General features: G+C 39.6%; 1 protein-coding gene across 1 annotated transcript in view; it reads right to left on the reverse strand.

Moving 5' to 3' along the window:
• FREM2 (FRAS1 related extracellular matrix 2) overlaps window positions 1-27,866 on the reverse strand; it is a 154,284-nt gene that overhangs the window by 21,492 nt on the left and 104,926 nt on the right. Inside the window, exons 7-16 of the mRNA XM_043478121.1 lie at window positions 20,868-21,017; window positions 18,758-18,967; window positions 16,732-16,929; window positions 15,494-15,658; window positions 14,326-14,508; window positions 11,000-11,130; window positions 8,796-8,954; window positions 6,799-7,102; window positions 4,796-4,927; window positions 1,319-1,650 (exon numbers count right to left, since the gene is read on the reverse strand). Coding sequence (XP_043334056.1) covers window positions 1,319-1,650; window positions 4,796-4,927; window positions 6,799-7,102; window positions 8,796-8,954; window positions 11,000-11,130; window positions 14,326-14,508; window positions 15,494-15,658; window positions 16,732-16,929; window positions 18,758-18,967; window positions 20,868-21,017 — 1,964 coding nt within the window. The remainder of the gene's footprint in view (window positions 1-1,318; window positions 1,651-4,795; window positions 4,928-6,798; window positions 7,103-8,795; window positions 8,955-10,999; window positions 11,131-14,325; window positions 14,509-15,493; window positions 15,659-16,731; window positions 16,930-18,757; window positions 18,968-20,867; window positions 21,018-27,866) is intronic.

Genomic DNA, 27,866 nt, shown 5'->3' on the forward strand with positions numbered 1-27,866 from the left:
TCAAGCAAGTTTCTGGATATTTGTAGCTTTTAGAGGACATAGAGATAAGGTCTCACATCCTTGGAGTCCAATAGATCCCAGACATAAAATACAGGGCTATTCGACATCAACACCAGCAGAACTGGTCAAGGTTTACAGCTTTGCTTTAGGAGTAAACCCACAGTTATGATCTACGTTTCCCTTGCTATTAGTTGTCTTATATTTTAACATCACAGGAATATAGCACAGAAAGAAATATAGACTCATGGTTAACTTTTGAAAGACAAGATGTATTCTGGATACCATTTGACACTTTAATGTATGCAAGTGTGCAAAGCCTGCCAGGCTCCTCTGTCCATGGAATTCTTCAGGCAAGAATACTGGAGTGTGTTATTGTGCCCTCTTCCAGGGGATCTTCCTGACCCAGGGATCGAACCCGCATCTCTTACACCTACTGCATTAGCAGGCAGGTTCTTTAACCACTAGCGCCACCGGGGAAGTCCTAGTTTAATGTATAAGCCTACTTATATAAACTCTGTTCAGCCAGGTAGGATGGAACATGAGTTTTAATTCAAATACTCATTTCAAATCTAAGCTACACCCTATATATTTTAGATTTTCTGTTATAACCGCTAATGAAGACCTTGCTTCACCACCATTTTAACAACAACTTTACTGCTGATGGTGGTGGGGGTGGGGGGTGGACTGTGTTTATGTGTGTGTATTTTTATGTATAAATGTCTGCCTGTGTCGTATGAAGAGGAATAAGTAATTGTAGAGTAGAAATAACAGTAAGCTTTAAATGAAAATACTTTTGACTATGTTAGTGATGGACTATGTTAGTGATGAACCAGATAGGGAAGAAAAGGGGAGAAAACTAGAAAGATAAAGGAGGCAAAATGGAGGTAGAAGGAGAGAAAGATAGAAGGTAGATGAAGAAGAAAGTAAGGAGGGAGAAAAACTGGACAGACTCTGAGGACTAAATCCTTATTTTAGATGGTTCATGATACACCCCAGGCATCTGGAACATAACACAAAAAATGCAAATGTATAATTTGAAGAGAAATTAGTATTTGCAGTTTTATAATATCAGAGTAGATTTGGAGCTTACCGCATAGTTATATGGTGTCCTTTCAATCCAAAGATAATGCTACTGACCCATTGCTTAAAAAAAGACATAGATTTCTAGAAATAGAAATGGGTTTTTATAGCACTCATGCCAATCACCTACTCTTTCTTGTGCCCAATAACCTACATCACCAAGATGGAAAACAGAAGCCGGGACTTCTGTCCAACCGGTTTGTCCAGTGACCAAAGCTCAGATGTTAAAGGTCCATACCTGTCCATCGGTTCCAATGGTCCCGCCACAGTCAGTGAGTAGCTCGGACATGTCGTAGTAGCTAACAAACTCCCATAAGCAGGCCTCCAGGTTCAGGTTTCGGTAGAAGCGTAAGGTATTGGAACCTCTGATAGACGAGCTGTACTGGTAAGGATATGTCTCTCCAATTATTTCTGGATTTTTGGTAGCATCAGTCAAGAAACCATAGTGGGTCTTTACTTCGGTGTAATCCAAGAGGTTGGAGCACTTGTGGTTTCCAACACGGGTGCCATCAGGGCTGAGTGTGAGCTCAAAGTTGGAAAGCTCTTTGGTAGAGATTATGGGGAGCATGCCTACAAGGAATTGTGATAATCACTGTTACCATTTTCACCAACAGCAAAGGGTTTTGAGCCCTTGCTTCATAATCTCTTTATCTCTTGAAAAGGTAAGTGAGCAGTGATGGCTCAGATGGTAAAGAAGAGCCTGCAATGCAGGAAACCAGGCTTCGATTTCTGGGTTGGGAAGATCCCCTGGAGAAGGGATTCTTGCTTGGAAAATCCCAAGGACAGAGGAGCCTGGCGGGATACAGTCCATGAGGTCGCAAAGAGTCAGACACCACTAAGCGACTAACACTTTCACTTTCTTTTTCAGTGATTATTAAAGTGGTATTTAGGACCCCTGAGGATCCTGAGAATTTTTCAGGAAATCTGTAATACTAATGCTCTTTTCACGACTCTAAGGTGTTATTTGACTTCTCCATGCTTATTTTCTCAGTAGTGTACAATGGATTTTTCCAGTCTAAACTAAATCATATATTGTAATAGGTTGAATGTAGAAGTAGATATAAGGATCCAGCTCTTTTATTAAGCCCGACACTAAAGATGTTTTTAAAAATGTGAAACAATGCCATTCTTTTGTTTTGTTCTATAAAGTATAGTTCTTTTTCTTAAAAGTGTATTTTTCATGTTAACATGTAATGGATTTCTTGTTATTTTTTAACATTAATGAATAAATATTTAACAATTCTTCAATTTTAATTTTAAATCCAGTTAATACTTAAGGCTATAACCCACAAAAATGAAAGGTCTTTGTGGCTATAATTTTGAATGTGCCCTAAGACCAAAAATTTTGAAAACTACCACCATAGAGTATTGGATAAGAATTGCCCAACTTCTTCTATAAAGATTCAAATTGTAAATATTTTAGGATTTGTGAGCCATAAGGATCTGCTGTAACTGTTTAGAGTTGCGATTTCAGAGCCAAGGTTGCCATAGATGGTTTGTAAAGGAATTCACATAACTGTGTGCAAGAAGCCTTTATTAGGGATTATAATTTAAAATCCCATGGACGGAGGAGCCTGGTAGGCTGCAGTCCATGGGGATGCTAGGAGTCGGACACGACTGAGCAACATCACTTTCACTTTTCACTTTCATGCATTGGAGAAGGAAATGGCAACCCACTCCAGTGTTCTTGCCTGGAGAATCCCAGGGACAGGGGAGCCTGGTGGGCTGCCGTCTGTGGGGTCGCACAGAGTCGGACATGACTGAAGCTACTTAGCAGCAGCAGCAGCATAATTTTAAATAATTTTCATGTATCATGAAATGTTCTTTTGGTTTCTTCCAAACATTTAAAAATGTAAAAAGCATTCTTAGTTTGCAGACCACACAAAAACAGGCAGCAGGTTAGATTCGGTCGATGGGACCTAGTTTGTTGAACCTTGTGGTAAGCAATGCAGCAAAAAGGGCTATGAAAGAGGTTTTCTCCTGGAATCTTTTCTACCTCTCCTTCTTAGATTCTCCCAGAGCAAAATGCTGGCCCCACAAAAGAACTGGTCAGCTTCTGCAGAGCTATGAGCATTGACTGTCTTAGAAAATGCTAAGTCAAGCTCTAGGCGATGCATGAGGGACAAGTCTTTCTATTAGGAAGGACTGTTATAGGTCTGCCCGTCCCTGATGGTCTCCTCCACTGTCTGCATGTCTGAGTCACACCTCTCACATGGTGAGAGCTCACATGGGTCTAAAGGTAGGGTGGTCAAACATGGACCCAACTTTACACTATGAAATAAGGAGGGGCAGATTCCTGTCCATATAGCAAAAATTTGGGTATGCAATAAGCAGACAAGGCAAAATGATGCCCTTTTTTATGAGGCAGATAAATTCTACCTTATATATAAATTCTACCTTATACATATACATACATATATATTTGCTGTTGTTAAGTCTCTAAGTTGTGTCTGACTCCTTTTCAACGCCATGGACTGTAGCCTGTCAGGATCCTCTGTCCATGGGATTTCCCAGGCACGAATACTGGAGCCAGTTGTCATTTCCTTCTCATATATATATATATATATATATACATACACACACACACACACAAACACATACATGCATATATTTTAGTTTGTAATATTACCTATATTGCCTAATATTGCCTCTCCATTAGCTACTTAAACTATAACTAACATACCAAGTAATAGAATTAATGTTTATATACTTTAGCTATAAAGTGAATTAAGAGGAATAGAATGTGAAAATGTCTTCTGTACATGAGGAAATGTTCCTAAGGTGTGGATAAAGTTACTAATTTAGAAATTCTGGCCACAGTTCCCTATCCAGAGAAAATGAACACAAAATTTATCATTGTTAGGGGCATTTTTGTCTTATTTTAATGGCTAAGAAATGTCTTAGCTGTTGCAATAAATATTGGCAGAGATCTATGAGATTCTTGCTATGAAATAGCAAATAGATGTTGAAGGCAGGCATTGAAATACCATGTGCTTTAATGCAAGTCCAAATTTAAGAGTTTTGAAGGCACACTATGCCATTTCATAAAAGATAGCACATCAACCAAAGCTTTGTTTCATTGTGTTGTGACATGTATGACATTTACTTAATTTTAAGGGCTGAAATTGTCAGAAAAAATAAAACTGAGCAGACAGATATCAAAAAACACTCAAAAGAAGCAAGGCTTGAAACTTAAGTTGTAAACTGAGCATTTATTGTACGCTTGGTTATTCAGAAAACAGGCAGACCTCAGAGATACTGCCGGTTTGGTTCTAGATCACCGAAATAAAGTGAATATCAAAATGAAGTGAGTTCCATGAATTTTTTTTTGTTTCCCAGTGCAACTATACTGTAAAGTGTGTAATAGCATCATGTGTAAAACACAGTGGACCCATCTTCACTGGAAAATATTTTATTGTTGAAAAATGCTAACCATCACCTGAGCCTTCAGTGAATCAAAATCTTTTTGCTGGTGGAGGGTTTGAAATATTGAGAGAATTACCAAAATGTGGCATAGAGATGTAAGCAAGCAGATGCTGTTGGGAAAATGGTGCCAACAGATTGCTGGAAGCAGGGTTGCCACCCACCTTCAACTTGTAAAAACCACAGTATCTTCGAAGTGCAATGAAATGAGCTCTGCCTGTTTTCAGTAAAATAAACCAGGTAAAGAGAAGCCCAAACTATCTCCACGGCTTTGCTTACCCAAGTCACCTACCGTCTATGTGGGGCATCGTGACAGTGAGTTTGATGAGGTTCGTGTACTCTGGGTCCTCGGGGCCCGTGTAGCGCAGTTTAGCTGAGAAGGGCTCTGCTCCCACTATCCCAGGCACTCGGGGCTGGCAAAGACCTAAGGCACAATGAATATACATTTATGCTAAAAGAAGATAACGGTTGACACCTGAAGTATATACATTTTTAATAGGCACTATTATTTTTCTATGTACTTTAAAATTCTCTGTGGACCAAGGCATTGCTGAGAGTAGATATTATGAGGAATCAAAAGACCATGGTGTGAGAAGTAACTCCAGCAGACAGTTCAATGGCTACTTCTTAAGACTTGGAGTATCTTCTAAAGTTTGAGAAAAAAACAGTTACTGTTCAACGTGATTTAACATGTGCTGCACATCACCAGTTATGGTCATATTTACAAGATCATTTTAATATAAACAGATATAGTAAAAATGACTGAAAAACAATAGGAGAAAAGTAAGTGTCAGTTCAGTCGCTCAGTCGTGTCCGACTCTTTGTGACCCCATGAACTGCAGCTTGCCAGGCTTCCCTGTCCATCACCAACTCCCGGAGCTTGCTCAAACTCACATCCATTGAGTCAGTGATGCAATCCAACCATCTCATCCTCTGTCGTCCCCTTCTCCTGCCCTCAATCTTTCCTAGCATCAGGATCTTTTCCAATGAGTCAGTTCTTCGCATCAGGTGGCCAAAGATTTCCTGTCTTTTCAATGTTGTCTCCAGCCACATCTATTTCTCACCTCCACTGTGTCTGGGCTCCAGTCCTGCCTCATCATCAGTTACAGTCATATTCACAAGATCATTTTAATATAAACATAGTAAAGATGATTGGAAAACAACAGGATAAAAGTAACTATTGCTTAACTAAATGAATGAGATTGTTATCCTAGAATTAAATACTTAAGACTAGTCATAAAAGATACATTATTTATAATAAAATAAAGCTAAAAATGTACTCATTTTAGAAACAGAAACTAGAATCAGAGAGTCTTGAGACAAAAATATATAGCTTTCTCTCTATATATGATTTCTTACAGTATGTACATCCCTTATTAACTCCCTTGTAACAATAAAGTATAGATACTCTTACATACGTCTGTTCTTGGACTGTCCTTCCCCTCCTGACCCAGCAAGCTCTTGCGCCCAACAACCAGAGAGGAGTGCCCTGGCTTCACACCTTTCACATGAGCCACCCTGCCCAGATCCAACCCACGTGTACCATCTGCTTCATCTGATTGCCCCTCCCCTCCCTCACATGTTGCCTTATTTTTCCACTTGCAGCTCCCAGAATACTCTAGGTTTCTTCATGCGTCTATGAGTCATTGCTTATGCCTTTCCCCCACTCCCGTTTTCAAGATTCAGCTTAAGCATCTCCTTTTTGATGAAACCTTTCATGATCCATTCAGATTAGAACTCATCACAATGACTTGCATTTCTGTGCCCCCGCCAGACTAAAATGCATCTGTCTTCAACTTGCGTGTGAACTCCGGGAGGGCAGGAATCATGCCTTATTTTTCATATTCCAGCAAAATTGTGACATTTGCACAGTGACTGAAAAGTGAACAATGAGTATATATTTGTTTTCTAATGACTATTTTTGTAAAAATAGATTATCATTTTAAAATACCTATCATTTTAAGAGCAGCAATGGCTCAGATGGTAAAGAATCCTCCTGCAATGCAGGAAACCAGGGTTCGATTCCTGGGTTGGGAAGATCCCCTGGAGAAGGGAATGGTAACCTGCTCCAGTATTCTTGCTTGGAAAATCCCATGGACAGAGGTGGGCTACGGTCCATAGGGTTGCAAAGAGTCAGACACAACTGAGTGACTAACACTTTCACTTTATCATTTAAAATTATCAACATATCACAGAATACATGGGGCATTTGGACGAATGAATAACTAGAAATTAGACATATATAACATTCCTTGGTATTCCAGCAAACATGTTGTGAAAACCGCCATGTACTACCTTCTTCTCTGCCGATGGTCACAATGGGACTCATCAGCTCCAAGCCTTCACTGCCGTCAGCATTCACAGCTCGAGCTGCACACTGCACTCTGGAGCCAGGCTGGAAATATATGGAGTCTAAAGTGATCATCTTGGACGACGTGAAAAAGGTGTCAAAGTCCACTTCTCTCATGGGGCTGGTCACGCCATCGGGGCCCGCGGGGGCGCTGATCAGCCATCGGTACCGGGTCAAAGTGTCATTGATGTTCTCACTTGCACAAAGAGAGCCTGTTTTTTCGTAGTCTGAATATTTAGGGTTGCAAGCCTATGGGAAACAAATAACTGTGTTAGGGCCACAGGATAGAACAAGGTGGAAATTATTCCTCTTAAATTCTCTCTACTTTACTATCTTCAGTGCTACTCTTTTCCCCCCTAAGTCAACAATGCTACTCATGCAACTTTCAATTTCCTATTCCTAGCCATGCTAGCTTTCAGAGACTCTGACCTTGCATTTCAAACAGCTTATGGAGCTTTTCCACCTTTAACTTGATAACTTGAATAAAAGTGACACTCATTTCATCATCTCTCACATCCCTAGAGTTGTCAGATCATCCCTGTCTTTCTCTCTCCCTCACTCCCCCACTTTTTACATTGTCCCCCATGTCCGGTGGGCCAGTGAACTTGGTTGATTCTTTTTGTGTCTCGTAAGCTGGCCCCTTCTTTCCATTCCCAGCATCACCTTTCTATCTAATTCAGAGCCTTTCTAGTCGGGGGGCCACTGTTGCCATGGTAACACTCCCACTACAACCTGTCTGCTCCTGTCATTCTTCTGGGCAGGAGCTCCCTGCTACCCAACAAATGAGGTCCATGTTCCTTAATAAATTTCAAGACTTCTATTACTTGTACCACATAATCATTGCTTGCCTTGATAACCCAACACACACTTACTGTATACCTATTATATATAGGTCATTAAACCCGGGATATTGCAATATAAAAATAAGTAGCGGAAGGAAGGGTTGGACGAATTGGGAGAGTAGTGTTGGGATACATACACTACGTGTGTTAGTCACTCAGTTGTGTGTCTGACTCTTTGTGACCCTGTGGACTGTAGCCCGTCAAACTCCTCTGTCCATGGGATTCTCCAGGCAAGAATACTGCCTTGGGTTGCCATTTCCTTCTCCAGGGCATCTTCCCAACCCAGGGATCAAATCCATATCTCCTGCATTGCAGGCAAATTCTTTACTGTCTCAGCCACCAGGGAAGCCCAGTACATACACTACCATGTATAAAATAGATAGCTAGTGGGAAGCGGCTGGGAGCACAGGGAGCTCAGCTCAGCTCTGTGATGACTTAGAGAGGTGGGAGGCAGGCCCTGAGAGAGGAGACATGTGTATACAGACACACAGCTCTGTTGAACAGCAGAAACTAACACAAAATTGTAAAGCAACATAAAATAAGTAAATGTGTCCGAATTTTTGCTCACAAGGTGCTTATAATTTATAGCAAAGAGATGGTTCATTACTAAAAAAGGTAATGATACTATGCCATTTGTAATGCAACCACTTCATTCTGGAATGATGTTTCCTTATGTGACTCAAACTACTGACACTCCATCAGACCATCCCAAACCTTCCCTCACAGGTGGAGCTGCTGTTCTATTTCCTAGTTTGTATCATGATAATGCTCATTGTGCCTTATAGTAGAGTGATAAATTCGTACATATTTTCCTCTTCCTTATTTTTAAATTCCTCAAGCACAAAGTTTATATCTTATTAATTTTTCTCTCTGAGATAATATGAGACACACACTATGGGCACATCAGTTAGTAAACCTTTGTCGGATGAAGGGAGAAAAATGGGAGCTTCACTTGAGTGATATTTTCCTTTCCAAAGACCAAAGAGTAAATCCTGCAGTATTTTCCCACTTTTATCTCATCATGGCAAAGCCCATGCTACCTTGGTTAATGTTCATAACTATTTTAACTACTTTACAATTTTCCTCCATTTCCTACTCACTGTGATACAGACGACAGGATAACCAGACACAGGTCCAGCACTCTCTTTGGCCCTGGAAGTGTCATCGTAGATCAGCAAGGACACAACTTGAGGGACAGAAGGAAAAGTGACATCGGCCATGCTGTTCATTTCTTCTATATACACAATGGCTTTGGTCGCCTTGAAGGAAAAGATAGTTATCCATGATTATTGATATATCAGACTCCTGATGCTTCTGTTGTGCAGAACAATACAGTACTTGGCAAGTACATGGTTTCAATATAATAGCAGTTGTCATGCCCAGAGACCCTGCAGTGTGACAGGTCCTATGTGGTTTGTTTCTAATAACCCTAGCATGTCCAAGGAAGGGTACCTGAGCCCAGGGCAGTCTGTTGGCCAGTGGCCCACAAAGCATGTGGTTGTAATTTTTTCTCCAAATTGCAATGATACTAGCTAAGTCTAACTTGGTTGTAAAGTGTTGTTGGGGTTGTAAAGTGGAAGACGATGACAAAGTCAATTGATTAATAGCAGGAGGAAAGCTGAAAGACACCATGGGAGAAGGTAGGTTCTAGGGACCCTGCTGAAGTGGATGGCCGTGAAAAGTGAAGCTTCAGACGAGCAGAAGCACAGCCTGAAACAAAGGCAGAGGGAGAAGCTGAGTCGCAGACAGAAGAGGGTCCCGTGAACACCTACTGCTGGTAGGGTGATAAGAACACCTTGCTGATAAATTTACCTTAGCTCCTGAACCACCTTTCAGAATCTGATGACACATCACAGTTTCTAAGCCTATACTTACCGGTGTCCTTAAAAGAGGCTTTGATCACTTGAAGTCATTTGAATGAATCTCTGTTCCTCTTACTCAGGAGAGGTTAATACAATGCTCCATAAAAGTTAAAGGCTCATTTCTTAGGTGATCAAGACTTACATTTGAAAAAGATTTGCTGTCCCTACTTCTTGAATTTTAACTATGACTTGAAAAAACCCAAGGCACTCTAAATACCATCAAGTAGCAAAAATTATAAAATATTAAAAATACCTGTACTTAAGGGAAATATATCTTACACTAATAGTGAAACCACTAATATATAAAAGAAATATAATAAATGTAAGCACAGATAATATAAAAATTGGTCAGTTCCTTAATTCTTATATCACTTATATGTGAAATCTTAAAAAAAATGGTACAAATGAACTTATTTACAAAACAGAAACAAATGAACAGATTTAGAGAATGAACTTATGGTTACTAGGGGGGAAGGGTGGTGGGGAGCGATAGAATGGGAGTTTGGGGCTGACATGTACACACTGCTATATCTAAAATAGATAAACAACAAAGACCTACTGTATAGCACAGGGAACTTTGCTCAATGATCTGTAATAACCTAAATGGGTAAAGAACTTGAAAAAAAACAGATACACCCATATGCATAACTGAATCACTTTGCTATAAACCCGGAACTCACACAACATTGTTAATCAACTATTCTCCAATATAAAATAAAAATTTAAAAATCCTTTAGTTTTAAAAATTAGATTTAAAGGTCACAATTCTATGGAAATTATGTTTATTTTGAAGAAAATCTGGTTGATGATACAAAATAAAATTAAATGAAAACAGAAAAGAATTGTTAGGACCATAACATTTGAGTCTTTGAGCCTCTGGACATCAATTTAATGGTTATGATGAACAGGTGGGAATTTTGGGGGTTAGAAAATTGTTTCATGGGTTAAAAATGTGTGTTTTAATGAGTTGTGGCACTAAACTAATAGCCTCATCTTTGTGCTGAGACTACAAAGCACAAAGGTTAATCCCAGATTCAATCATTATTGACTAAAATGGAAAGGGTAAACTGGGCTGCCGTGGGACTCAGACTCTAGTCCTTGACGTCCTACAAACATGATTTTTCAAGAAAGAGACCAGAATCTTTTTTTTTTTTTGGCCGTGCCACTTGTCTTGTGGGATCTTAGTTCTCTGACCAGGGCTCAAACGCAGGTCCCTGGCAATAAAGGCATAGCGTCCTAATCACTGAACCACTAAGGAATTTAGGAATTTCTTCATTCTTGCTTTCCAATGGAAACATTTATTTAGGAGATGAAAAGAGATTATATGCATCTTCTTTATACAAGTCTAAAGTCCATGACTTAACTGTATACTTGGGATGGTTACACACATTTTCCCTGATAAAATGCTGGCCATGACTTTATATCCATATCTGATTACTTACCTGTGTCTCTGCTATCATATTTTCATCAGGTTTTAGGTGGACAGTGAAGGCCTCTCTCATCTCTCTTACGCCATCAAATATTATTTCAATTTCAACAATGTGCTGGGTTTCTCCCTCCTTAAACTCAATTTCTACAAATGCAAAATCACAGGTTTAAATCCTTTACATAAGAATATGAGAGGTTTCTGGTAACCTTTGACAATGACCCACAATGAGAAATACATTTTATATTGTGGCCCAGTATACTTAAGACTATGTAAACATACTCACATCTGTTTGTGTGCACGTAGAGGTGTGAATAAAATGAATAAAGTTTTCAAAACATCATCTATTCTCACTACATGCATTGCATGCTAATATTTTTCCATTCCGTTTTATCCAGAAGAAAACTCTAATCATAAGCTACTAAATTGATTTTTTTGATCCACAGTTTGAAAAAATGCAGAGTGATGGAATAGGCAATTCATAATTCTAATGCTGGAACAATCAGACAAACTCACCTCTCATTTCCCAGAATTTCTAGACCAATAGGACGGGTGTCAAATATATGATCACACAGATATTACTGAGTGTGAACAGTATTTTCATTATGTATGTATTTAAAAAAGCTGGGCATAAAATGGTTGAAATTTTTAACATCATGCCAAATTATATTTTAAAAAGACTTCTTTTGGTTGTTGATGTTAATCTTAGAAATGCAGAACATTGTTTAAACAAAAGTGTTAATGGCGTTTTTGCTTTCACCCTGTTCCTCATCACTAAAAATAATTCCTTCATTGTTATGAAAATTAAACCCAATCATGATAATCCCCTTTTAATCATTTATTCTAAAATTCTCAAGATATTAAAAAATTAATTGATTTTATTGAACTCATGAATAAGCAGCTGACCAAACTTGGATAAAAAATGTTGTGGGCTTTACAATGTCTTTTGAGAAATTGGTTCAGGAGAGAAAATAAAGAATATAATGCATAATCATTCCAATCTGAGAAGATAACAAATGCTGCAGTATTTGATCATTACAATTCTAAATTAAGAAGTCCTTTAAAATGTGACAGAAGAAAATGTGTCTTTAGTGTATCTTTCTTTGCCTACTTCCATCAATTATGAAAAAGATTTTTTTCTTTAAAATTGTGTTAGTAAGCCAGACTCATCTTTCAAGTTAGTTCTGTTTCTCGGTAAAGCCATTTCTCACATTGGCCTTAGGCTGTACTTTGAGTCTATCAGTCTTAGATTCCTCCCACCCCAGGAGGGCTTATGCTTCTTGTTCCAGAGGGTGAAAATAGCTGATCACTTCCAGGTCACCAATTTGTTTGGCTTGACCTGTGGTGATGTTGCAATGGAAAGTTAGTTTCCAGTCCTTCAATATCCGGGGATTTCACAGGAAAATACAGATTTTTCATATCTTTTGCACTTTTCTAACTGCACACAGTCATCTGGCTATGACCATACAAGTTTTGCTCAGCAGGGAATGGACTTTCTGCTTGAAGAAGATTTCCATTATTCCATCTTTCCCTCACACCCTCCTTGATCTACTCACTTTCATTGCTTGTCTTAGCCTTATAAACATCTGAGTTCTGCAGTGCTGTGAATTATACAAACCCAGTTTCTAAGAAGTCAAAAACTTAAGTACTTATTTTAAACGCTTAAATTACTGTCTTCTTACGTATACACGCTAAACAATAGTTGTTTCTTCAACCACTTTATAGTGTTTATCTGCCACTTCAGTCATTTTTTTAGTTGTTTTTTTTTTTTGATGTGGAACATTTAAAATTTTTTTATTGAATTTGTTATAATATTGCGTCTGTGATGTACTGATTTTTTGGCAAAAAGGCATGTGGAATCTTAGCTCCCTGATCAGAGACTGAACCCGCACTCCTTGCATTGGAAGGCAAAGTCTTAATCATTGGACTGCCAGAGGAGTCCTCAGACATTTTTAACACAAAAATATTTCAACTTTTATTCTATGTTTCATTTTTTGTTTATTGTAAAGGACTGACCACAATTTGGTTCATAAAAAGATGTTATGTTTCAGGAAAGATTAAATCTTTATTATAAGCATTTATAAATGGCATGCTAATATTTATAGGACAAAAGAGACACAGTTTGATTTAACATTTTATGTTTTTTCTGACTTCATTTGTCAATTTACTATATACATATGACTTTGTTTTTGTTTTAGCAAAAGAATTGTTTTATTTCTAAGAAAAATATTTTCTGTTAAAGCTCATGTTGTACATATTTAGAAGATGTTTCCTTCATGTAAAACATGCTTATGTTAGAAATACTTATTTCAGATTTTATAATTTCATAGCTGATCAGTTTTTTCCTCTCCTTTTCAATTTTAAGTGATTTATTTCAAATAGATTATCATTCTTTACATAGGAAATAATATGAGGATAACTTTGAAGCTCTGTAGTAGTTCATCAAACTTTCACCATATATGCAAAGAAAATACATGCTCCATTGTAGAAGATGCTATTTTTTCCTACTGTCTCATTAACTCAGTTAATGACTGATTAGTAACTATTAGGCACTTTCTAATCTGTTCTCAAGTTAGCAGACCAAGATGAATGCCTGTAGTCTATGATCACCAAAAACTGTTGGCTGTGACAGGTAGAAAACTAGAAACAAAGTGGATAAGGACAACTAACCACAAATAATTCATAAACTTAATTTTGGACATCAGTTTATGTTTATTTTGCCAGTAAATAATCCAAAGAGAGAAAGAGAGAATAATTGATTTGCTTTATACTTCTAAAAGTAAATGGTGAAATGATCCAAAAGTTTGAAGAAGAAAAGGGATGGATGAAATGTATTTATGACAAACTCCTGAAGCCCAGAGAATTCATGGTCTCTATGGTTGGTCATCTGTCCCCCTTTTCACTGCCTTCCATTAACACAAAATTTTCAAGCTTTGACGTTTTGGATTGTTGGTATTCTATAAACTAAAAAAGACTATCTTCTTGGCTATGACACACATTTTCCATGTAATAGAATATTCAGGAAAGTTATTATTTAATATCGAAAGACCATAATGAAGGTAAAGATTGTTGAAAATGAAAGTAGACTCAAAACATCTAGCAACTTTACTCAAAATTTCCTTAAATCCTAAGACTTTGATTTTGTAAATTTGATTTGTAAATCAAAAAGGAAATGCCTGGAAATAAATTCCATTGACTTTGTTTTTCTGAAGGAAGTTAACTTAAAGGAGTATGTGAATTTGTATTTCAGATGAATGGCTATTTCTCTTTTTTTCTCAAGGACACCAGCACCAATGCAGTGTGAGCACAACTCATCCAGACACATCCCGAGAGCCCCCATACCTTCGGACACAGGGTGATAGTCTTCTCCAGAAGTGGCCGAGCCATCCTTGGTGTGAACTCTCACAATGGAAACTTTTGAAGTGTCTCCTTGGCGAATCACTGGAATTTTTATAAACATTGACTGTCCTGGTTCTTTGGGTTCACTGACGCTGAATTTGGTCTCTCCAAATTTAATAATTGTCTCTGAAACAGTGGGAAACATGGGCAAATTAGTTTGCAAAGGGAATGCTTTTTCCTCCATTTCTGACAGTTTTTTTTCCCCTCATATATGTGCATGTTAAGTCATTTCAGTCATATCCAACTCTTTGGGACCCTATGGACTGCTGTCCGCCAGGCTCCTCTGACTATGGGATTCTCCATGCAAGAATACTGGAGTGGGTTGCTATGCCCTTTTTCAGGGGATCTTCCTGAAGATTGAACCCATGTTCAATCTTCAGGGATTGAACCCACGCCTCCTGCATTGGCAGATGGGTTCTTTGCTACTAGTGCCTCCTGGGAAGCCCCTTTTCCATGTGGGAGGAGCTTAATTATATCATATGCCAGGCTTCCCTCTGTCCCCTCACTCAGTATAACTGGGGAGTGTGTCAGGAGAAACTGGGCATGCGTGGCCCAGCTCCTTTCTTGGAAATTAACCAGCCCCCAGAAATCGCGTGCTCTGGGCTGTCTCTGTGTGCCAAAATTTGTACAGGAGTGGGCCACTGGATTGAGGGAGGGGAGGGAGGAAACTGTCGTCCCAGAACTACCCACACTGAAGGCAGGAGGAGTAGCAAACAGGTATGAGTGCTCTGGACTCAGCATTTACGTATAAACAATGTTCTTCATCATCAACTGACAGTTGTAAATGGTTCACTGCATTCTCCATTTATCTTAGCCTTTTTCCTGTTTCTTTTTAACAATCTTTTTTTAAAAAAGTTCTTTTTATTTATTTAGCTGCACCACACAGCATGTGGGATCTCAATTCTCCAAATAGGGTTTGAACCTGCACCATCTGCATTGGAAGGTGGAGACTTAACCACGGGACCACCTGGGAAGTCCCCTTTTTCCTATTTCTCAACCACTTAAAAAGCCTAGTCAGGAAGAGGGGCTTATTTTCTGAGCCACCTAAAACTTGAACACAGATGGATTTCAGTTCCCAATTTACAACGGGGCACAAGACACGGCTTCTTACTATCAGCATCGTCTCGGATCCTTATCAGAGTTTCATTTTGTTCCCCAACTGCAGCTCCAAAAGGAGAGTTGCTTTGTGGGGTGCCAAGAACCAGTCGGAGCTCCTCTACCTCCTCATACAATACGTCATCCATCAGCTCCAGGATGCAAGGCTTTTCGATCTCCCCTGGAACAAACATCATGACAGCAGGTTAGTCACACCCCTTAAGCCATAAGGGATACCTCTGCAGCTAGAAGGTAAACGCCATGAGGGCGGGGATGTTTTGTCCCTTGCTGCATCAGTAGTGCAAAGAGCAATGTCTGGCATGTAATAAGCCTTCAGTTACTATTTGCCGAATGAACAACGAGGTTTGAACGTATGCAATGACAGGTTCCTGTCTGTACAGGAAATTTCTTCAATGTCTGTCTTTAAATTTTGTCACTCATGTCTGAAAACAAGGGGAAAAGTGCAAATGACAATATCATCTACAAATTTCTAACATTATGATCAGGATGCAAATTTAGCAAATTTGTACCAGTTGGTCATTGTCAATTGGATCACAGTACATGTTTCTTGGACTGCATAGTCCATGGGGTCGCAAAGAGTCAGACATGACTGAGCAACTTTCACTTCCACTTTTCACATGTTTCTTACACAATTATTGGATCAAAGCAGTCAAGTATTTTAAGACATTGAATCCATATTTAAAACGTGACACCTATTTCTTTTCATGTCTATCATTTGAACACTAAGTCTTTCCCACCATTATAAAATCTGTACATGCCATTTTCTGCTGAATAAGTTTTGAATAACCAATATAGCGTGTGTGCTCAGTAGTGTCTGACTCTTTTGCGACCCCATGGACTGTAGCCTGACAGGCTCCTCTGTCTATGGGATTTTCCAACCAAGAATACTGGAGTAGGTTGCCATTTCCTCCTCCAGGGGGATCTTCCTGACCCAGGCATCAAACTTGTATCTCCTGCATTGGCAGGCCGGTTCTTAACCACTGATCCACCAGGGAAGCCCAAACAATATAGCACATCACTGCAAACTAATCAATACACTGACAAAGAAACCAAAGGAAAACGCATTCAACCTGTTAAAATCAACCTCACTTTATTATCATCTAGTGCACATTAAACTATGTCAGAAGCTTGAGGGAATCAAGAACTTGTAGAATCAAGTGTCCTTGATAGATCCTTCATACCCGAAACTTGGCTTCTGCAGACTCCACACGAAAGCTTCAAGCTGAAACGTACCAGGGAGGAATGTGATGATGGAGATGTCAGTGTTGGGGCGCTCTTCAAAGTCCATCATCACCTGTGCGGAGCCCTGTCGCGTGTAGCATCTCACTGAAGACCGGTATTGGATATCCCCACTCCGGTGGATCATGGCGACTATCTGCCCATCATTTTCATTGCCAGTATATACTCGTTCTTTGAATTGCATCTTAGGTACTGCAGAAAACACGAGAACATAAATACCTGAATCAAAGTGAACAGAAATTTGAGGAAAATGGAATTTCAGAAAACATGGTTCAGTGGGAAGAATACCAGAACAACAACAAGAAGAACCGGATCCCAGTCTCCGCTCGGTTACTGGCCAGTATTTTGGGCTTGAGCTAACCACTTAACCCAGAGTTCTGATTTCCTTATCCTTGACATTTTGCTCTGCCTCTTTTGTGGAGTAGGGAGATGCAATGAAATGGGAAAAAGTAGATAAAACCAGAGACTTTAAGATATCTGTATCTATATACATTGGGTTTCCCTCATAGCTCAGTCAGTAAAGAATCTGCCTGCAATGCCGGAGACCTGGGTTCAATTCCTGGGTCGGGAAGATCCCCTGGAGAAGGAAATGGAAACCCACTCCACTATTCTTGCCTGGAGAATCCCATGGACAGAGAAGCCTGGTGGGCTACAGTCCATGGGTTTGCAAGAGTTGGACATGACTTAGTGACTAAACCACCACCATCTATATATATTGCTTAATCAAGAGTCTTTCAGAATTTCTTCATATGAAAAACATTAAAGACTGTGTACATAATTACAAGCGTAGTTACCCAAACCATAATGGAAAAGACGACAATGACTATAATATGTATATTACATAATACATGTGAAATTGCATTAAGAAGTGCTAGTCACTCAGTCGTGTCTGACTCTTTGCGACCCCATGGACTGTAGCCCACCAGGCTCCTCTGTCGTGGGATTCTCCAGGCAAGAATACTGGGGTGGGTTGCCATTCCCTTCTCCAGGGGATCTTCCTGACCCAGGGATCGAACCCCGGTCTCCTGCATTGCAGGCAGATTCTTTACCATCTGAGCCACCAGGGAAGCCTTTATATAAAACACAGGTAACACCTATGCCAGGTCAATTAACTATAGATGTCACTGACAATAGGTTAGACTCCTCCAAGTAATGTCAAGATCATCATGGTAGAAGATTATTCAGAATTTCTTTTAGATGACGAGTCAGAGAGCCTTGCCTTTGCTATATCCTTAGGAGTAATTTCAGGACTGTCTGGGTGTAGAGAGGTCACAGAAAGTGTCTGGTGTGGAGAAGTGGGAAAAGACCGTTAATACTCAAGGGTCTGTGCAATCTCACGCAGTTGCACCCACCTGTGGGAGGGAGTTCTTGACCCACAAGCAAGGTAATGATAACAATCTCACTTTTACTTTAATTTGAAAGGAAGACTGAAAGTTTTTCTTCTGAGACTGTCTAATTCTATCAAAACAATCAGAAAACAACCAGGAGAAGAAAGACTTTGTCAGCTAAGGTATAGTTATGGGATGAACTGTCTGTCTACCCCCACCCCCCGCCCTCCGTTCATAGAGTGAAGTCCTAACACCCAATACCTGAAAATATGACTTTATATGGAGACACGGTCTTTACAGAACTAATTAAGGAAAAACGAGGGCATCAGCATGGGCCTTAATTCAATATGACTGGCGCCCTTATACAAAAGGGAAATTTAAACACATAGATACACACAGAAGGGGATGTAAAGACACATACGGAAAAGATGGCCACTTGCAAACCAAGAGCTGGAACCGATCTTTCCCTCACATCCCTTCGAAAAGGTTGTTGCCCTTATTCAGTCGCTCAGTCGTGTCTGACTCTATGTGACCCCGTGGACTGCCGCACGCCAGGCTCCCCTGGCCTTCACTATCTTCCAGGGTTTGCTCAAATTCACATCCATATAAAGCCTAGTTTATCATTTTACTTAACATTTATGTAAACTCTAGCCTATCTTTTTACTTATCATCATCCATTAATAAACACTCACAATCTGAGACAGAATCATTTATGGTCACCGTGGCTTTGCTGGGGTTCCCAAGGGCTGCATTCATAGGCATTCGGAGCACCAATTCAAATTGCTCAATACCCTCCAGCACTGGTTGTCCGAGATCATCCAAAATGATAACACAAACGGTTTGCATGTTGACTCCAGGCGCAAAGTCTAAATTACGGCTGATTCCCACATAGTCTGTTCCGGCTGTGACAGGAACAAAAGAATTTTTCATCTGGGGACTGCCTAAATGTACACAAAATTACGAGATGCACACTATGTATTCAACAGACTTCTTTAGAATTCTTTTAAAAATATATTGACTAGCATAACATTACAGAGGAGTATATTTAATGAAATGTAAAAGATTAGCATTTACATTGGTTATTGAGATGGTAGCTCAAAGATCAGGTTCCTAACTCTGTCTTATCTATGTCTAAGTTTATTTTACTTTTTTGTTATTTTAGCTTTCTGTCTTGTAGTTTATCTATTCTGGAATTCTCAATTAGAGCTAATAAAAATCAGGTCTAAAATTAATCAGCATATCAATCAAATATTTGATCATAATAAGTTATGAAATATAAACATGGAAATAGTTAACCTTAGTTAAAAAACCATTGTTATTTTCAGAAACTACATACAGAACATCTTATTTAGGTGCGTGAATGCCTGCTGGTTAAAGCAACATATTTCAAATATAAGCTTTTGTCCAACACACTTCACCCATTCCTACCCCTGGCAAAAAGAGTAATCTTTTATTCTCAAAGACATATTTTATTTTTAGTGTATTATTTTTCAGACTGTTGGATGCATACTAATGTTGACACCTCCATATATGTCTAAAGTATTTAAGAAACAAAACTTTCTCTTAATCTTTAGGCATGACATCCATGAAGACTGGGAATAGGGGAGACAGTTCAGTATTATCTCTTTGTTTTCATATCTAATGCTCTTCTAACTCTAATTTTGTATCTATTTATCTCTGAATATGCAACTATAATTAAGTACATGTCTTTAATTTATTTTTAAAAATCTCTGTATCTCATTGTGTTTCCTTTTGTATTTTTCTTGTCCTCTGCTTCTACATCTTTATTCTCATCTCTCTGTTTGATTTGAATTTTCTCTAAAGAAATGACTAATTTGGCTAAACAAAGATTTATTGGACACGGACCACATTCAAAGCACTCTGCTGGTTTTGCAACATTTAAAAAGTGAAAACTTAAGGGTGACTTTTAAAATGGAATGCCACTACTTGCTTTGTGTGATGAGCTTGTAATGTGTGTCTTATGCGTGCATGTGGGTATGATTGAGAAAGAAGTAAATTGTACTATTGGTCATTTATTTTTTTTAAGTATTTTTATTTATTTATTTCTTGGGCTGCACTGGGTCTTAGTTGCAGATCTCATGGTTTCAGCACGTGGGATCCAGTTCCCTGACCAGTTCGATAACTGGATCTCTTGCATTGGGAGCATGGAGTCTTAGCCACTGGGCCACCAGGGAAGTCCTTTATGGGTCATTTAAATGAGACAAGAGAAGGAAATTTCATATCTTATGTTTGTCCTAAGTTTCATGATGAACTTTTTGCAGATGTAGATTCCAGAATCAAAGGCAAGCGTGTGTGAGTTAGGACAGATTGTATAAAGAAGGGTAGAAAAAGTCTTTGGGGCTCAAGTACTTATGGGGATGCTTGTTTAAAATGAAGAGGGAGCTAAGCCAGAGACCCACGCCTGCATGATACTTAAATGTCACTAGATTCTGTAAGGGTGGCCTGCAAGATTGTTCCTGTTTTGCAATGACATCATAGGATTCAGCCATGGTAGATTTGCCAAGTACAGGGAACCTATTTGGGCAAAAGAAGGCATTCAATGTTAGAGTTCTTGACTTACATGTTTATAACTTAGCTTTCAATCTGTGGCCCTGGGGTGCATTTTCTCACAAAAGTAAACAGAGTGTAAATTTAGCTACTGTATAGCAATAACGCCAGGAAAAAAGAACATTCAGTCAGACTGCTTTAACAGAAGTGAAGGATTTGGGCTTTAAGGCATTTTGCCATAGGAAGTTGAAAATTGTAGAATAATCAAAAAGAATCATTGCAGGAAACGCTCACCATCAGCAGAGGGAGGGTCTGTTTTCTGCGAGGTCACGGTGACACTGGAAGCCTGGGACAGGTCCGTGCCGCCCCTCCACACCCGCACCTCCACCAAGCCCGCACTCTCATCCACAGAGTACTCGACGTCGCCAAAGTAGAAGACGGGTTCTGTGAAGAAGGAAACAGAAACCACTTCACTTACATTTACTTTTCCACATCAACTGTGCATACGTAATTACAAAGAATTGTAATGCCTCATCTCATAGACTTCCATACAAGGTCGTGTTTTTTCCTTTTAGCAAGATAACACCTCTCTGTATTTGATTAATGTATTTTGGCCATGCCATGAGGAATGAGAGTCCTAGAACCCTGACCAGGGATCAAACCAGTGCCCTCTGCTTTGGGAGCACTGCGTCTTAGCCACTGGACCACCAGGGAGGTCCTGATGACATCTCTTTAATGTCTAGACTTATACAGGGTTTCAGATCAAAATGTCTCTGTTGAAAAACAAAAATACACACAGTAAAGTGTCTAATGGAACTTTTTTTATTGCTTGTTTTTGGGGTTTTTTTGGCCGTGCCTTGTAGCTCCCTGGATCTTAATTCCCAGACCAGGGGTCGAATCAGTGCTCCCTGAAGTGGAAGCTCGGAGTCAACCACTGGACTGCCAGGGAAGTCCCTCTAATGGAACATTCTTATTTTGAGGCATGTGAGTTACTTTGTCCCCTCTATATGGAATTATGACTGGTTCCTAAATGCATTTCCTAAACGTTTAGCTGGTAAAATAACAACAAAATGAAACAAAACAAATAAGACTAAAATTTTATAAATTTGGCCCGACTGGTCAAAATGTCTCCTACTGAGTTATCACTTTGGAGACTATTTCCTTAATGACATCTTCTAGTCCACTGAAAGTGAAAGTTGCTCAGTCCTGTCTCTGTGAACCCATGGACTATACACTCCATAGAATTCTCCAGGACAGAATACTGGAGTGGGTAACTGTTCCCTTCTCCAGGGGATCTTCCCAACCCAGGGATAAAACTCCAGTCTCCCGCATTGCAGGCATATTCTTTACTTGCTGAGCCACCAGAGAAGCCCAAGAATACCCAGGGAATACCAAGAGTGGGTAGTCTGTCCCTTCTCCAGAGGATCTTCCTGACCCAGGAATTGAATCGGGGTCTCAGCAATACACAAACTGTGAACTTCCATATGTTCAAGTTGGTTTTAGAAAAGGCAGAGGAACCAGAGATCAAATTGCCAACATCCTCTCCGCTGGATCATCGAAAAAGCAAGAGAGTTCCAGAAAAACATCTATTTCTGCTTTATTGACTATGCCAAAGCCCTTGACTGTGTGGATCACAACCAACTGTGGAAAATTCTTCAAGAGATGGGAATACCAGACCACCTAACCTGCCTCTTAAGAAACCTGTATGCAGGTCAGGAAGCAACAGTTAGAGCTGGACATGGAACAGACTGGTTCCAAATAGGAAAAGGAGTACATCAAGTCTGTATATTGTCACCCTGCTTATTTAACTTATATGCAGAGCACATCATGAGAAACGCTGGGCTGGATGAAGCACAAGCTGGAATCAAGATTGCCAGGAGAAATAGCAATAACCTCAGATATGCAGATGACACCACCCTTATGGCAAAAAGTGAAGAAGAACTAAAGAGCCTCTTGATGAAAGTGAAAGAAGAGAGTGAAAAAGTTGGCTTGAAGCTCAACATTCAGAAAACTAAGATCATGGCATCTGGTCCCATCACTTCATGGCAAATAGATGGGGAAACAGTGGAAACAGTGTCTGACTTTATTTTTTTGGGCTCCGAAATCACTGCAATGGTGACTGCAGCCATGAAATTAAAAGATGCTTACTCCTTGGAAGGAAAGTTATGACCATCCTTGAAAGCATATTAAAAAGCAGAGACCATTACTTTAAAAAGTAAAGACCATTACTTTACCAACAAAGGTCCGTCTGGTCAAGGCTATGGTTTTTCCAGTGGTCATGTATGGATGTGAGAGTTGGACTATAAAGAAAGCTGAGCGCAGAAGAATTGATGCTTTTGAACTGTGGTGTTGGAGAAGACTCTTGAGAGTCTCTTGGACTGCAAGGAGATCCAACCAGTCCATCCTAAGGGAGATCAGTCCTGGGTGTTCATTGGAAGGACTGATGTTGGAGCTGAAACTCCAATATTTTGGTCACCTGATACGAAGAGCTGACTCATTTGAAAAAACCCTGATGTTGGGAAAGATTGAAGGCAGGAGAAGAAGGGGATGACAGAGGATGAGATGGTTGGACGGCATCACAGACTCAATGGACATGAGTTTGAGTAAATTCTGGGAATTGGTGATGGACAGGGAGGCCTGGCGTATTGTAGTTCATGGAGTCACAAAGAGTTGGACACAACTGAGCGACTGAACTGAACTGAACTGATAAGGTTTTGAGGGTACTCTATACCAATGGAGGTTCCGCTAGAGAAATGATCTCATACCAAGGAGTTTACATTTGTCTTAAACATGTATGAAAATTGTGTGACTTAGGTCATTAAAATAGACACATACATTGGAGACTTTATATTTTTCTCCAGTACTGGTGACGAATTGATCTAACGACATTCCCTGATTCCCCTTGTGACCAGCAGTTTACCTTGCAAAACAGCCGGAAGTCTGAGGGACTACAGTTAGCTGACTAATGAAGAAAGTAGAGAGATGATTTGTGAGCTTATTTTAAAAAATCCCCAGACTTATTCTGAAATATTTATAGGCTCATGGGAAAAGGCAGAAATAGCATATAAAGCGTACGCTTTACCCACTGTGAGTTTATTTTATAAGCAACCATTAACAAAGATAAATTAATTGCATATATTCACGTAATAAGGCAAACAGCCTTTAGCTTGAGACATTTTAGTCATCTGTGTGGTTTTACAAGACTCCAAAGGACTAAGTCTAAAAGGTCACACAACTCACATCAGTGTTTCCTAAAAGGCAGGGCCATTCAGGAGATGACTATCCCATTTCAGATCGTCTAATTGAATTACCAAACACAAAAATTAGACAAAACTCGACAATCGTGGCTCACAGCCACACAGGAAAGCCAGTTTGGGGCACTGCTCAAGTGGAGTAAAGATTCTTTATTTTCCTGTCTGCAAGATAAATCATCTTCATTGAAACTAGTGTTTTCTTTGTTTCTTCCTATGGGTGTACAATAAAAAGCATAGAGCTCCTTGGACTCTTGAATAACACAAACAACCTTGGACGTTTTGCCGCACGTCTTGGTTCACAAAACGATAAATCTGCCCATAGCATACTTGCACCTGCTTCTCGTCCTTTAGACTCGGAGGGTGCCTGGCATGTCAGTGGATGTGTGCAGATGAAGGTGTTATCTTATTCACCTCAGCCAAGGTGGACCTCAACTACAAGCCAATAAATTCCTTACATTTCTCACACCTGAGTAGGGGGCAAAGGTGAAGACAGAACCCTGAAAATGCTTACTTGGACCAGACAGCCGCACCAAGCACATTGTATGTCTTTTAAAGGCTTTTATTAACGTAATTACGGCAGAGGCCTGATCATCCGCACCAGCGAGGAATCTAAGTCTCCTTACATTCCTGGCAAACCACATCACTGTGCAGATTAGATTTGAGGTATGGGGGAGATCTGGGAAGTGCAGTAAGGAAAACCACCTATTTAATAATGATCCCTCCTGTCCTCCTGTCTCCCTATGCCTCCCAGACACATACTAGAGGTGGAACAGAAGAAAATCACTTGAGGGAAGGTGATCATTAATCACCAAATGGGCTCCACAGAGCCAAAGATTTGTTCTGCCATTGTGTGTTCAGACTCACTCCGTCAACTGCAGATCATGTGTTTTTATGGTATCACTCAATGTGCATTTCATATAAGAAAAAATGCTTGACGTAGTACTCTGAAAATTTTTAATCCTAATTGTTGTTAAGGATGAAGAGTGATGAAAACAGTTACCATATGTAAGACATTTATTATGTGTCTGACTTATGTTCCCTGTGTGTGTGAGAGAGAGAGAGAGAATAAGAGAGGAGAGAGAGAGACAGGTGGGCGGTAACGGTGCGTGTAACAATACATAAGATTTATGGGAATGATGCAAACCACATTATCATATCGCTATTGCGTAGTATGTAGTTACTTCCAGCAGAAAGAAAGAGGGAAGATGGAAGAGGAATTTTAATCCTAAATCTCTCAATTTTACTACCGCAGGTAATAGAAGGCATTAAGAAAGATTTCTTTCCTTAAAATGGACTTTTGCATATCTATGGATTTGAGTTATTTACATAATTTCTCTTCCTCTCTGTGCTCTATTCATGATGGCTGGAAAATAGGTCTACTAATCAATTTGAAATCTTTGTGATTAAAGTATAAAGTGACTATAATGAAATTAAAACACAATTGAATATTTTTAGAAGAGAAATAACTCTTGTTAACTGCCTAGTTTCAATTTCTCAATACCTCATCATCCACCTCTAAAACTTAAAGACTATTTATATTTTGTCAACATTTGGACAGAATCTCATGTAATATGAAGGACTTAAATATCCTCAAGCAATGAGTTGAGTTATAAATAATCATTCAAAATAACTAGCAAGAGGTTACTGGACATTTTAATGCATAGATAATAATCAAGTGAAAGGAAGAAAGAATAGACGCATGAAAACTGTCAACAGCTGAAAGACATCTAGGCAAAATCCCAAAAAATTGCTTGTTCTCGCAAATTATTATAATTTATAAATAAGATTTTAACTCACCTTTCTTTGGTACAATGCTTGTTTGTTTTTATATGGGCACTTGGTTTCTCTAAAAAGTTAAGTAAACTGTAGACCTTTGTCTATTAGTTTTGTAAATATCCACATTACAACTTCAAGCAAATCAGAAAAAAAGACCTATTTAATTTTGTGAACAAAAAAAAATTTTTTTTGGTCATGCCCCATGGCATGGACCTTAGTTCCCCAACCAGGAATTGAATCCATGCCCCCTGCATTGGAAGCAAAGAGTCTTAACCAGTGGACCACTAAGAAAGTCCCTAGAGTCAGATCTTAAATACACGCTGTGTCTTGTAAGTTCATAGTCTTAATAGAGAAAAGTCAGCAGCTGATATTACTACCCGGAATGAGAGAATGATCAATTATAGTCATGTATGCCACAACCCACATCCACAAAATGCCATAAAACAGTCATTCTTCACCACTCCATCATCCACAGAAAATACGGCAGAATGCATGCTTATTCCCTCTGGAGACAAAAGATAAGTTATATCCAAATAGTGTGTGAGCACCACAAGGGAAGTTTTAAATTGGCCACATGACATAGTGTGAAATTAAGGGAAGCCAAACTTTACTCTCTGTATTCTTTGCGGTCTTAACACTTCTAAATAAAGGCATTGACTACAGAAAAGTCTGTTTTAGTTCATTAAACATTAATATGCCTTTCAAGGTTGGAGAGACTTTCAACACAAACAACACAGATAGGATCACGTCTCTTTCTTACAAACAAAGCTGATGAGGACGGCTGAGCAAGTCGCACAACACACACACCTGCAGTGAAGACAAAGGGAAAATAACTCAAGTTTTTCCCCACAGGGAAAAAGTGAACTTTTTTCCCTTGCTGAGCCTGTGGTGTCTAGATTGATGTTTACAATTACTTTGTGTCTCAGGAGATGAAAGGAAGAGGTGCCTGGAGTAATTGCTATCTGGAGCCAAATCTTATTTACTCACGTGTACCTGGACTATCAGTCAAGTAGGCGTTGTGGCTCTAAGATGTTTGCTTAGAACTGAATGAAAAAAAAAGACAAAACAAAACAAAAACTTTTATGCCGTCTTTTGGTTCAGTGCTGCAAATAATACAAAGGAACCTCCCTAAATTATTTCCAACTCAGATCTCTCTTCTGAGCTTTGGATCTTGATAACCAGCTGCCTACACAGTCCCATGCCATGGGCACCTCAAGGAAAACTTGCAAACAAGAAAGTATACTCACCACCACGGCCCTGCCCCTGGTTTCTCTCTCTGTCACTGCCCCTACCCTAGATGCAGCCCGCATCACCCCAGCATCACCCACCATTGAACCCCTCTAGCAGCCACTCAGCCAGGTTCTTAACCAGAAGCCATCCACCAAAGCAAATCTTACCATGGGAATGCCTTTGCTGAAAGCCTGTCAGTGTTTCAGTGCTCTTAGGATTGAAAACAGGCTTTTTTATTTTAAATATTTTATTTTATATTGGTATATAGCTGGAAGAAATACCAACAACCTCAGATATGCGGGTGATACCACTCTGATGGCAGAAACTGAAGAGGAACTGAAGAGCCTCCTGATGAGCGTGAAAGAGGAGAGAGCTGGCTTAAAGCTCAACACGCAAAAAACTAAGATCATGGCATCCAGTCCCATCACTTCATGTTAACAGATGGAGGAAAAAATGGAAGCAGTGACAAATTTTCTTTTCTTGTGCTCCAAAATCACTGTGGACCATGACCACAGTCATGAAATTAAAAGATGCTTGCTCCTTGTAAGGAAAGCTATGACAAACCTAGACAGAGTATTAAAAAGCAGAGACGTTACTTTGCCGACAAAGATCCATACTGTCAAAGCGATGGTTTTTTGAATGATCATGTACGGATGTGAGAGTTGGGCCATAAAGAAGGGTGAATGCTGAAGAACTGATGCTTTTGAACAGTGGTGCTGCAGAACACTCTTGGGACTCTTGAGAGCCCTTTGGACTGCAAGGAGATCAAACCAGTCAATCCTAAAGGAAATCAACCTTGAATATTGATGCTGAAACTGAAGCTCCAGTACTTTGGCCACCTGATGAGAAGAACTGACTCATTGGAAAAGACCCTGATGCGGGGAAACGAGAAGGGGCGGCAGAGGATGAAATGATTAGATAGCATCATCGATTCAATGGGCATGAATTTGAGCAAACTCCGGGAGACAGTGAAGGACAGGAAAGCCAGGAGTGCTGCAGTCCATAGGGTCGCAGAATCAGACACAACTTAGTG

The sequence above is a fragment of the Cervus canadensis genome, chromosome 9 (genome assembly GCF_019320065.1).
Source record: "Cervus canadensis isolate Bull #8, Minnesota chromosome 9, ASM1932006v1, whole genome shotgun sequence".
NCBI lineage: Eukaryota > Metazoa > Chordata > Mammalia > Artiodactyla > Cervidae > Cervus > Cervus canadensis.